Source organism: Scomber japonicus, chromosome 10 (assembly GCF_027409825.1).
Source record: "Scomber japonicus isolate fScoJap1 chromosome 10, fScoJap1.pri, whole genome shotgun sequence".
NCBI lineage: Eukaryota > Metazoa > Chordata > Actinopteri > Scombriformes > Scombridae > Scomber > Scomber japonicus.
Genome location: NC_070587.1, coordinates 5,283,660 through 5,296,346, shown reverse-complemented (window position 1 = coordinate 5,296,346; position 12,687 = coordinate 5,283,660). Strand labels below are relative to the sequence as shown.

Here is a 12,687-nt window from a genome sequence, read left to right as displayed (position 1 = left end):
TTCCTGCTCCTGCCGGCGAGTTTGGAGCCTCAGACCTCTACAAGCGCCAGTGGCGGCAAGTTCAGCATCTGTCCAACACCTTCTGGGACAGATGGCGGAAGCAATTTCTCCCAACACTGCAGGCACGCAAGAAGTGGCAGTCTATTCATCCAAACATCAAGCCAAGGAGTGTTGTTCTCCTCAAGAACAGCCAAGTACCAAGAAATGAATGGCCTCTTGGACTGATAACACAGATCTACCCTAGCAAAGATGGGAAGGTGCGCCAGGTCGAGGTTAAGGTCATTAAACCAGGAGGGACTGCACTCTTTCTTAGGCCTGTGACAGAGATAGTGCTTCTTCTCCCCCCAGATGCCTAGGGAGATGAAGTGTCATGGATCTGTTGAGTGACGTGTAATCACGTCAGACGGGGAGTGTTTTGTTACAATTAAGTTTAAGTCTGGTTTTCTGTTTTTTGTTGCGGTCACTTTAAGAAGCACAGGATGTCAATGACAGGAAGTTATGTCATGTATTATGTCATGTGACCAGTAGTCAGAAAGTAAGCAAGCATGGCACAGAAAGCTGTTATTTTATTGTATCTGAGCTAGTCCAGCAACATCTGCTTACATCTCATGCCTTTGGTAGCATCGTGGGTATGTATTGATTGTTTTATTGTTATCTATGATTGCAGATCATTATTTTTGGGATAATGTTACATTCTGTGATGTTTGATGATAGAAATCTACCTTGTTACTATTGCTGATAACTACACGGTTCTTAGGCCATTGGAAGTTCATATGAAAGCAATTACAATAAATAAATGAACAGATGATTGCATGTTAAAATATGATGGCATATATTACATTTGGAGCTAAATATACAATAAATACATAAAACCTGTACCAGTAAAAACAAGGGGATTTAATTCATATTAAAGATGTTGAAGAGCTGTTATATTTACATTGTGTATATCTGTACATGTTAAAAGCAAGCATAATGTTGATTATGCTTTTTTGTATGTTTTAGTTTCACCCTTCCTTGCAACGCCAATAAACCTGTGGACAAGGGAACAACTGTCTTCAGAGTCTTGATGTTAGGAAGGCGTTTATCTGACTGTCAAGTTATATACAGCACATATACCGAGGGCAGCACAGTGACGTTAAATTAATACTCCTATTGCTAAAAATCCAAACATTGCTTTAAAACACGGGTTCACAAGTCTGTCTTAAAACAATAGTGAGGTGAACATTGAGTTTTTTCTTGCCATAATCATTCTTCCTGTTCATACAGACCATTAGAAGATCCCTTCATAATGCACTTAAAATATAAGTGATGGGCGACAAAACCAATAAGCCTCCTTATTCAAAAGTTCATCTGAAGCTTCGATCATCCAATTGAGTCAAATCAAGTAGATATCTTTAATCAGTCTTTTTAGTGCTCTCTTTGTTGACTGCTGTTATAAGACTGAAAATATTAATCAGTCCTCTAAACCAATAACACAATCTAATCCTTCAAGGAGAAAAAAACCCCATATCCAACAGATTTTAATCACAGAACTTTTATTTTTTTCAAAAGGGAGAAAAATCCACATTCTCAGGTACAGAGTTGTTGGGGGGTGGGGAGGGGGCGGGGGTCGAGAGGAGGGGGGGCAAGAAAAGTGGGACAATGTGAGAAGCAGGAGCCATTAAATACAGCTGCTGGGAGGTTATACAGAATGATCACATGAGCCAATAAGCTTTTTCTACAGCGCCGGCAAGAGATTTGACACAGATCTGCTTTTAGTCAGGATTTTCAGAAAGAGCATATCAACAAGAAAAAGGGCAAAATAAAAGGTGGGGGTAGGTAACGGGGGAGGGGGGGCGGGTCAAACATAGTTTATCTTTCAGATTCCTGTAACTTTTGGCCAGCAGCGATAGTTTTAAAGTAAGAAATCAAGTTTTGGATTAAAAAATGGATAAACCATGGCACCCAAACGGTTTAAGGGAGAGGGGGCGGGGGGGAGGGGGGGTTCGTTGGTGGGTAGGGTTTTGGGAGAGGGGGAGAAAATTAAAAACAAGTGGAAGAGGGCAGTAGAGGAGCAGCCATCTTGTGAGAGGAAGCTGGGATCTCATCGAGGTGAGTTCAAGAGACATCTGAAAAAAAGTTGAAATGAACAGATGAATGATCATCAATTTCAAAATCTGGACACGGATAAAAAAAAAACAAAACAAGAAAACGGAAGAAAGTGTGGTTTGTGATACTTACAACTAGCAGGCCGGGCCCCGTATCTTCGCATGATCTGGTCTTGTGTGAATTTCACAAAAGATTCATATTGTTCTGGAAAGAGGAGAAGATACAGGTGAGGCTGTGAGCTGCGGGGCAAGTAATAGACCGCTCTTTATTGAACTACAGCTACTGTTAGATAAGGTCCCTTCACTGCCCGTTTACAGTGTGGGAATTAAGACACACATATAAGCTCTGGATGAGGAAACCAACACCGTAATGATATTAAAAGATGCTCAAGAAGGAGGGAGCAACATGTTTTTCATTACACAGCGTTACTTATATTCTATGCGAGTGCTGATACTCATTTTTTTTAAAAAAAAAGGAATTTACCTGCAAGTTTTGTGTTAAGGATCTGTTCGTACTCCTCCCGGATCTTCTCCTCGTGGTCTTTGAGCAAGCGCTCGCACAGGTAGCTCACCTGCCTCAGTGTAAACGAGGGCTGGTCCTTCCTCGAGGCACCTGAGAAACAAATACACACACAAAAAAATTAGAACATCTATAAAAAGGCTGAAATCAATGACGTCGCCATTATGCAGCGATACGTCACACACACAGAAATGTCCTCGCTCCAGAAAGATGTGCTTAGCCAGGCGCAGATTTAGAGCTCTGCTTTCTGTCCTGTCACCTCTGCCAGCCCAGCGGGGTCATGCAGCACTAATGTGGGCCCTTTCTCCAAGTCCCCCCCCCCCATGTCTCGGTCACAGTGCGACCGGAGCCAGCTTTAGCTAAGGTGATTCATTACCCACAAGCCTTTGAGACCAGAGATCTGCTGTGAGCCGTTTTGGCCGAAATGTAAATCAGAGGCGAGGGTGGCAGAGCGAGCATGAAGGTTTAACGGTGGTCTCAGACAGACAGAAAGAGGCTGGTTAGTAACAGCACAGTCACTGTGATGTATGAGACCAACCTGCCGAGTGAGAGGAAGAAAAAAGGGATTACACATTACATCTCACACCTTCACTGCCAAGTTGTGCTTAACGCATCAAAACTGCAGGACAAATGTGACGTTTTACCTGCTGTCTCAGCGTTAGCGTCGTCTTTATCTGCAAATATGTGAAAAAATGGTGCCAGAGCAGTAGGTAATTATTTGACTTCATGTTTTCAGTATAAAGTTGGTGTATAATGAATGTATGACAGCGATATCCTGATCAAGCTTTCGTTTTGATGCAAAACCTGATCTGACTCCTTTCATTTTGTCATTATTGCTGATTCAGAGTCAAGATACTTAATTTACCTATATGTTGATTAGGTATTTATCTGACATCGAAACAACTAGTGTAGCTGGTTTTGCCTTCAGCTATAAATGAACGGGGGGCTCCAAACAGATTCAGGGGACATTCAGTGAATACAAGTGAAAAAAATATGACATTGGTTATCAAAAGGAGATGTAATAGAGTTACCCAAATATGTGTAGAGATAAAAGGAGGTTAGTTAAAGATAGACAGTTTCGGGGGATTTTCTTTTTCACTTTCTCAGAATCAGAAACGAGTCTTCAGAAAGACCTCTTTAAATGTTTGGTTCAGTCTGAAGTATCTCAAACAGCAGTATTAGACTATCTTGGCTCCACTGTTGAGTGTCTATGGGATCAAATAACATAATCATGATCCCACAGGCATCCAGGCAATCCAAAACTAATCAAGGGAAGGGGGAGGAGGGCTTTTTCCAAGCTTTGTCTGTGATGAAGCCCACAGTCTGAGACTCTTAAAAACCCTTCTTTGCAAATATCCAATATTCTGACTCATTTTAGCCTATTGCACATTTTTTCCCCACCTGGCTGAGGAGACTATAGGGCTGATCCACACTGGGAGCTGGGGCTAGCTGGGAGGCTAGCAGAGTGTTAGCCGCAGCACAGACGGAGGGATGCACCCCTCAGCTGGCCTCCACTAGCTTCCCTGTGTGGATCCAACCCGAGTGTCAAGCCCCGGTTAGTTTTTAACGGTTAAAGTAGGAAGAGGCAGCTGTGTGAAGTGGAGCCTACGGAGCAAGAACCAGGATGTTGGAGGAGAAGGCCATGAATCAGTCTGTCAGAGTGGCAGGAAATGGTCATTTTTGGGCCGATGGCGATAATAACTTTTAAAGCCTTTATCAGCCTATAGACCGATGATGTGACTTTTTTTAAAATCGCGCATCCCTGGCCTCTAGTGAATTCTCATACCTGGTGCGGAGCTGGGAGCGTTGATGGAGGAACTGGGGCTGGGGGCGTCACTGGAGCTGCAGGCCTCGCTCTGGTTGAAGGCCCCTTCCAGCTGCCGCCGCCTCTGGATCCGGCTGTACTCCTGACGGAGGTTATGGAAGATCTGCTCTGTGGGCAGAGGGACGAAAATAGTTTAAAATCAGGACAGAGGACACTGAAGAACGATGACAGGAAATGAACCGATGTAGCCCGACTGTGATTTCTCGTTACAACACACGTACCCCCCCCCCCCCCCCCATTAGGAAATTTGGCCATCTGAGGGGTGGGCACTTCTAGACTCTCCCTCCCTCCCTCCCTCCCTCCCTCCCTCTAAACCTCCGACTTCTCTGGTCTACAAATCTTTATTTATGAGAAGAAACCTTCATTTCATATTATTATAAAATCTGTCTAAGCAGCCGTTCTCCCAAATGTTTTACATTTAACGAATTGGACTGTGATTTATTGAAAAAGGAGGAAAACTATTTATTTTAGTCTTTAATGTGTGCTCTTCGAATGCTCACGCCCATCATCAAAACCACATTCATCCGATGTTGAATGAAATCCAGCTTGAACGGGGCGGGGGACGGTTACAGGAAGACACAATCGCCCTCTGTTATCTTGACATGAATAGCTGCACTCCCTTCCTCTGTGCACAACCTCTCTCTCTCTCTCACCTAACATGGCTCCAAGACGATCGACAGGAAGTGGAGGCTTTTAAAATTAAAAACACACACACAAACCCAAACCTACTACAGCTGACTGGGGACGCTTTTCTGATCTTGTGACTGTATCACTTTCACTTCTCCTCTGAGGTTTTTTTTTTTTTTTTTACACAACGCTGGGACTGTGCCATGTGCAGCTGGTGAGACGGCTCAGATCTCTGTTACAGTATGAATGAATAAATCACAGCTCTTTACTGCGCTGTAATCAACATCAAAGTCTCTTCTGAGGTCCGTTCAGACGAAATAGAAGAAGTGTTGAGTGAGCGGAGTGACACTAGACTGCTGTGCAGAATACATCAAAACAGGACGTTATCTAAACTTGATCACAAGCGGCTCTTCCTTAATCGAGTCTTTTTGAAACATGCTAAAGGCTCATTTCGGCCATGATAAAAAGGTCAATACATGATTTTTTAGTTTTTGGTGGTCTGCCCAAAAACACAGATGAATATTAACCTTTTAGTCAAAGTATTGCCCATTGACAGGTTAGATTTCCTAATAATGATGATTAATGCATCGCTGTCAAATACATAAATATCACCTATTTCTGCCCAAATTACCTTTTTTTTCTTTTAACTACAGACTGTAGATTATGTATTATGTATTATTATCAGATTATATTATGATTGAGTAAATGAGGAAAGATATCTACTTGATTTGACTCATTTGGACAGCTGAAGCTTCAGATAAACTTTTAAATATAATTTTGAGGGCTGTGGATTTTGTCCAACATCACTTGAATATGAATATGAAGACATTATGAATATTACTAGCAGCACAGCTGTTATAACATGACGCACTGCCGCGTCCATTTCTGTGTGCACAAGTTATTAAAGTTAAGTTACATGAGTGTTTTTCCTGGTATGAGCTCGTACATGTCAGAGAAGAGTATCTGTGTGCAGTGAAAGTGAAGTTTAGCTAGACTGGATTCCTTTTTAGTGTGTCAACTATTTATTTTCTGTAATATTGTGAAATTAACTCTTTTTTTTTTTTTTAGGTGGAGGCTTTAACCCTTTCATACTGTTCATATTCTGACTCAAGTATAATTATTGCCTATGGGTCGAGGACGTGATGCAGCCCAGTGTCAATTGGTGTAACCAGTATTTTCTCATAAAAATCTGAATCTTGTTTTTCTTTTTCATTTAAATGAAGTAATTCTTTTTTATAAGTATACTTAAATACACAATATTTATCATTCTTTTGTGGTTACATCATTTGATATTTTCAGGAGCATTCAGTCTAACTTTTGGTTTAAAAAAAAAAAAAAATGCTGCAAATGTCATTTCAAATCACATAAAAACAACAAATACAAAACGTAAATGTTAACACACCTGATCCTGCTTTTAAAACTATCTTTTAAGATATTTTTGAACTGCTCATCTTGCCAAGTACGTCATTGTATTTAACACGGGTGAACGTTAGGTTCAACAATGGGCCAGTTGCTTAAGGATTTTTCATTGTTGGGGGGGGGAGGGGGGGTATTAATAGTTTATATGTTTATTTCTTTTAATTTATTAAAGAGAATATAACGGATATACAGCAGATGAGTCTCCTCGTTGAGAGAGATACGTTGCGATTATTCAAATCTCCAGACAGGATCAGTCAGGATCTAACGTGGTCTTCTACACGTCCAATACGTCAGCTGTTACACACACACACGTGGATTTTATTTTTGTTTTTTTTAATTCAGAAGATAAAACAGAAAAACTAACTGCAGCATCGGTTCATCCTGTTATCAAAACTCATTGAACGCAGTTTTGGATGGAGGGTTCAACACAGAGGAAGAAGATTGTGTAAATATTTTGTGAAAGCGCAGATAGTCATCCTTAAAATATTGTCGCAATATCCATATTGATGTATTTGACGTCAGAAAAATTGTGATATTTGATTCTCTCCCCACACAGGCTAGTGTAGCTCAAAGTCCTTTACAGTTAATTGACGACATAAAGAAAAGGAACAAAAACAACGAAAAAAACAAATTAAAAAGACACAAATTGAGAAAAAATAAAGTGGCCAGACTGCCTCCAAATGTGATCTGAGCGGTCGGGTGTCGACGCGTCCTCATATACGTCTCGAGAGGCGTCCACTTGTGATCAGATCGCCCAGGATGAACGTTAATACCAGATGTAAACAGGGTCTGAGTGTGCTGCTGGCTCGACTCTACATGAGCAGTCTGTGAAGCATTAAAACAAAGCTCTGACATCCAACGTCTGAGTGCGGGTTCACAGAAAGGAGTTTTTGAATTGTTATGTTATTGTTATGTTGTCACAGATGTCATTAAAAAAAAAAAAAAGATGTCGAAACTTCCTGTAAGCGCCTAAAAAGTTAATCTGATGCATTTTAAATAAAGTGATTATCCATCAAGAATTGGGGTTCAACAAGTCAAACTGAACAGTATGTAAAGGGTTAAAATGTTTAAATACAGCTACTGTAATGTATATGGTAATGTGTAAAGATACGAAGGGTCGAGAAAATGTGATTTGTGCACCACAGTGGGCCACAGCTGACAAACACACACACACACACACACATATATATATATATATATATATATATATCACATTATGAAAGGGTTAAAGTTCGTAAAAGTCTTAGGGGGAAAAAAAACAGCAGAAAAACATAATGGGCTGAAACAGACGCTGATAACCAAATGTAAAGTTGAGACTTTATCTTACCCTCTGTGACAGGGGGGGGTGAGGTTACTATATGTGCTGCGTCTATCTGAGGAACCATGCCTCATTTATCTTGGGTGGGAAGAAAGAGAGCGAGCTACGAGTCGGGCTGCACATCGGTGAGCCTGTTTGAAACGATGGAGAAACGAGGATTTTAATCCACAGAGCCATTTTTTAAAAAGGAAGCCGTGTTATGTGCTCGTACATTATTGAACCGGAGCTTTCGCTGACTCCTCATCCTCCTGTATGTGGCCTCTGAAACCAGCATTAACAATACAGGACACTAATCGGATGGGCTCTGTTTACATAGCTGCATCTGGGCTTTTCACCCTTAATAAAATTCACCTCATCACATATGTATGTAGGGGGGGAAAAAGACTATTTCAGACTTTGAACTCTAATAAATTGTACTTTCACTTTTAAAAAAAAAAATAATCGTCAAGAGTACGTTCAGATAAAAGATCAAGTCTAGGTAATGAGGGCAGCACGTTGCACTGTTTATGGGGCAACAACCCTTATGAGTGGAGGAGTCCGCAGCACTAATCAAACACCTGGTTGAAGTTCGATAATAGCCAAAAAGGAAATTTGAGTTAGTTAGATAACGACGGGGATAAGGACCGCAGACTCTGATCAGAGTTGTAAAGATAAGACGAAGCTGTGCCAAAACATCTCGTTGCTGAATTTGTCAATTAGTGAATTTGGAGTGGGGGGATTTTTGACACACCGACGGTCTTTTGTGGCGTTTGTTTGCGGGGTTGGGGGGTTGGGGGGGGGGTTGCAGAGCTACTTTCCATGTCTGCTTATGAACTTCCTGGGGGAAACCCTGTGTTAGAAAAAAGGGAACTCCAGCAGCCTGTTTGAGTCCGAGCAGAGGGGCGGGAGAGAAAGATGCCAGCTCAGGAGAGTCAAATCCGCTCCAAAAAAAAAACGTATGGGTGAGGCCCAGATGTACGTGATCTACAGCTGTAAACTTGCTGTAACGGCATCATTAATCTGCTCGTGTTGCATCGAGTGGGTATAAAAACGTTTGGACATCTCGGTTCTCCCGGGTCCGTTTGACTGACGAGTGAAATCCCTCCCCGTGCTGTCACTTCCAGCTCTAAACGAGCTGCTGTAGTGGCTCGACTGTGGGCGTTGCTTGGCAACACTGACCCTGCCACAACCAGGGCAAGCAATCAATCACAGAGACTTCCGGGAGCCGGGGGAGCGAGAAAAAAAAAGGGGGCTTAGGAACCGGCCGAACAGTGAATACGACAAGAGATCGGCCAGATAGATTGGACGTGGTGTCGGAGAGAGAAAACAAAGCTGACTCATTTCATTTCACCCTCCGCTGCCAAAGGATGGAGGGGGAGGGAGAGAAGAGGAGGAGAGAGGAGGAGAGGAGGAGGGGGGTTGAATGTCCCGACTGCCAGGAAGTAGCTTTTGATGCATTATGGGTCAGTTCAAGTTACCCCTCTACATTGAAGACTGAGAGTGACCACCGTCAGATGGAAGGAGGAAAAAAGGAGAAATGTCTACTCATTCTTTTTAGCTGACTTTATATATACCTGCATATGTAGCGTTTGTTTTCAACTAAAAAAAAAACAAAAAAAAAAAACTATCACAAATCTTGTAACTGGAGACGGTGCCACAGTAATCCCAGCTTCATGTCTCCACACCTCTGATCACAATGCCTTCCACGCTGTGAGGTGAACAGATGTTAAATTTAGGAGGAAAAAAGAGAGAATACTGGTCTGTACCTGTATCAGAAGTTGCCTGACCACAAAACTGGTGTATGAGATTTCACCTTCAAAATAAAATCCATCGTGAACAACTTCACAGACTGACTTGTGTGCCGCTCTGAATACTCACAGCCTGAACCATTTGAACTTTGACCTCTGCAACCTTAACCCTTTTTTTTGGGTCAGAGCTGTAAACCACACAACAGGTCAGTCATTCAACCAGCCCCAAAATCACTCTGAGGTCCCAGGAAGTCGACCAAACCTCATCATCTGTCATCTGCTGGGATTTTTTTTTTAACCAAAGCACAAGTCCTGACTGGCAGCGCAAGAATGAGGCGGAGGAGAAGAAGAAGAAGATCCAATCATTACATTATGAAATAATTACCCCTCTGAGGTGTCGGCTCCCTGCGTTTCACGCCCCTGCTCGCCACAACCAAACCTGACTAGCTGGAAAGTGTGTGTGTGTGTGTGTGTGTGTGTGTGTGTGGGTAGAGACGTGGACGTGGGGGGTGGGGGTGGTTGGGAAGGATGACAGCTGACCTTTCGCTGAATTCAAAAATGCTTTCACTTGGCAAACTACAACAGAAAAGGCCCGGCGAGCAGCGGCAGTCCCACGAGGGGCCTCTTTCTGGGTGAAGGTGAGCATAATACCTCGTGTCTGCGACGGACAAACATTACTTCACTCTCTCTCTCTGTCTCTCTCTCCCTCTCTCTCGCAGCTGCTGTGCTGTAATTCAGCAAACAGCCAGGCAGAGTCTGGAGGAAATGGGAGGCATGTGAGGCCCTGTTGTTCGGGGGGGCTGGATCAGCAATGTGAGACCAGACAACCTGGAATAAAACTGACCCAGATGATAAATGTGCGCTAATAACACACAAACACTCGCAATGTGTAGGAGACACAATAAGAACTGACTTTCACCTCCCCTAAAAATAGGGATTAATCTTTGACTAAACCAGTTCAGCAGAAGCAGAAATAAAAACTAATTTCACAGGAAGCCAGCTGTGACGACATCTCCATCACCACCTAGATCTGTGTAAGTGTTAACCCTTACCTATTTTTTTCCATTTGAGAGCTGTAAAAACGCCTTAGCCACATTTATTTGAGACTTTTTGAACCACAGTGTACAAAAATGGAAATAAAATGCATAATTTTTAAAATTTTTGTGCAGCTGATGCACATTTTTTATGATCAACATGTATGAACGTAAATTGATGTAGAGACTAGTTATAAGTTAGAATATGAACAGTATCTAAGGGTAAATGCTCTCTGCAAACCTCAATAAAAGATGCATGTGTTCCCCCCTACTCCATACCTCTCCCAACTCCAGCATTATCATGCTTCATGATGATCTAACCCTAACCCCTCTCAAAAGGGTAAAAACAGGATCAATCATCATGATTTGCCCCTTTTTTCTTTAAGATACACAACACTGAACATTAAAAGCAGGGTGGGCTCATGTTATTGTTTAAATGAAAACAATGTTCACTTTAAATCTTTCTTTTCACTTTAATTTTCTCCAGGTAACACATGATATTCAGCCTCATGAGATACAGCATCGCTGCCTTATTGACCATCAGTGGATTTCTAAATGCTATAATTACACAGTAGATAACAGAGGGCTTAAGCTCATGTACTGGTGCTGTCTCGGTGTTGTAATCCTTTCACATTTCAAATCATTACCACGTAATTCCAAAAATGTCCTGCGATTTTTTGAATAGGATCCCCCCAAAAAAAGAACAATAACAAAAAAAAGCACAAGATGTGGACCTCACTGCTGTCACGCTGCCCAATCTCTGTGTCTGGCACATACAATAAAAAGCCTCACTGGATTGCAGTGGAGACATCCTGGCAATTATCTTATGTCTACTCGTGCGCCCCACACCCGTCCAACACTCATAGCAGTGCTGCATTTTCAAGTCAATGGGGGAGAGAGAGAGAGAGAGAAGAGTACAGGCATAAAGGAAATGAACAATGCCTCCCAGGCCTAACAGGAGGAAAAGGGATGGTTGTGGTGCACACAGTGGTAGCCCCCCCACCCCCCCATCCCCAAACCATCTACCCACCACCACCTCCTCCATCTCAATGCAAGACAATTGTGGCACTAAAGCCAAAGGAAACATTACCCAGGCACAGCTCCTAACTAATCAACAGCCTTGCAATGATGTGCTCTACTGCTACTGCTGCTGTGATACCATTTGTCTTCTCAGGAGAGCCAACAGGCCAGATTATCACCCAGGTGTTAACGTATATAAAAGAGAGCTTTAAAGTATTGATCTTTTTTTTGTCTTGACATGCCCACCACCTTCCTTTTGAAATGAATATTTAATTGAACACACTCATTGAATGAAGAATAACTGGGGAGAAAAAGAAAGGGGATAAAGCCACACCAAATGGGCTGCATATTATGCATAAATAAGACCAAGTTAGAACTAATATATAAATATATATATACGTGTGTGTGTGTGTGTGATATGATACGAACAGACCAGCATGAGCTAATGTAAGCTAGCTGTGTCTACTAACTAACTATACACAACGATCTGCCAATACCGACACAGACACACTTTCCACTTTTGAGAACGTGTAAATATTTATTATCGATCAAGTAAAAATTATTTGTGTCGGTAACTTAGCGACGACATTCTCTCCCCCCTCCTCCTCCTCACAGCTAGGCTAACATTTTAGCCTCCAACCCCCATCCTGAATCTCTACTAACTAAAGCTATAGCTAGCTCTCCACTCCACCCAAACCCCCTCCCCCAATGACACCCACCCTGAAAAAAAACCCCGTCAAATTATTTTAGTTTAATTGCAATTACCTGGGGTGAGCCTGTGTTCGCCTCCCGTCGCTTGAGGAGACATCGAGTGCGTTGGGCTGTCGACCTGGGGACGGAGGTTGCATCTCTGCGGGGACGGAGTGCCAGGAGTCCCCGGTAGAGGGTTGCACCTCCTCCGCTTGGGAGACTGGGGACTGAGGAGGGCCTCAAACTCCATCGACCGCTTTAACGTAGCTCCACAAGCCATTTTAGCTAGACAAAAACGAAAGGGGAGAGGGGAGGAAGAAGTTCGAGGAAAAAACGACCCGGGAAAAAAGTGGGTTAAGGCGATAAATGTGGCTGTAGGTTGTTTTAGGCTTTCTTCCTCTAACGCTGCAACAACGGATT

The 12,687-nt window shown here is 42.6% G+C and overlaps 1 protein-coding gene across 1 annotated transcript; it reads right to left on the bottom strand.

The window, feature by feature from the left end:
* Nucleotides 1-1,829: 1,829 nt before the first annotated feature.
* akirin1 (akirin 1) lies at nucleotides 1,830-12,687 on the bottom strand. The gene is made up of 5 exons (XM_053327327.1): nucleotides 12,343-12,687; nucleotides 4,394-4,540; nucleotides 2,572-2,700; nucleotides 2,221-2,292; nucleotides 1,830-2,108 (listed from the first exon to the last, which is right to left on the bottom strand). The coding sequence occupies exons 1-5, from the start codon at nucleotides 12,545-12,547 to the stop codon at nucleotides 2,098-2,100; spliced, it is 564 nt and encodes a 187-aa protein (XP_053183302.1). The 5' UTR covers nucleotides 12,548-12,687; the 3' UTR covers nucleotides 1,830-2,097.

What these genes read in the sequence shown, in the direction of transcription:
- akirin1 (XM_053327327.1), bottom strand. Translation starts at nt 12,547, where the DNA reads ATGGCTTGTGGAGCTACGTTAAAGCGGTCGATGGAGTTTGAGGCCCTC. An exon ending in CGAACACAGGCTCACCCCAG is followed by an intron (nt 4,541 to 12,342) that starts GTAATTGCAATT and finishes CTCTGCCCACAG; the next exon opens with AGCAGATCTTCCATAACCTC. An exon ending in CGCTCCCAGCTCCGCACCAG is followed by an intron (nt 2,701 to 4,393) that starts GTATGAGAATTC and finishes TTTGTTTCTCAG; the next exon opens with GTGCCTCGAGGAAGGACCAG.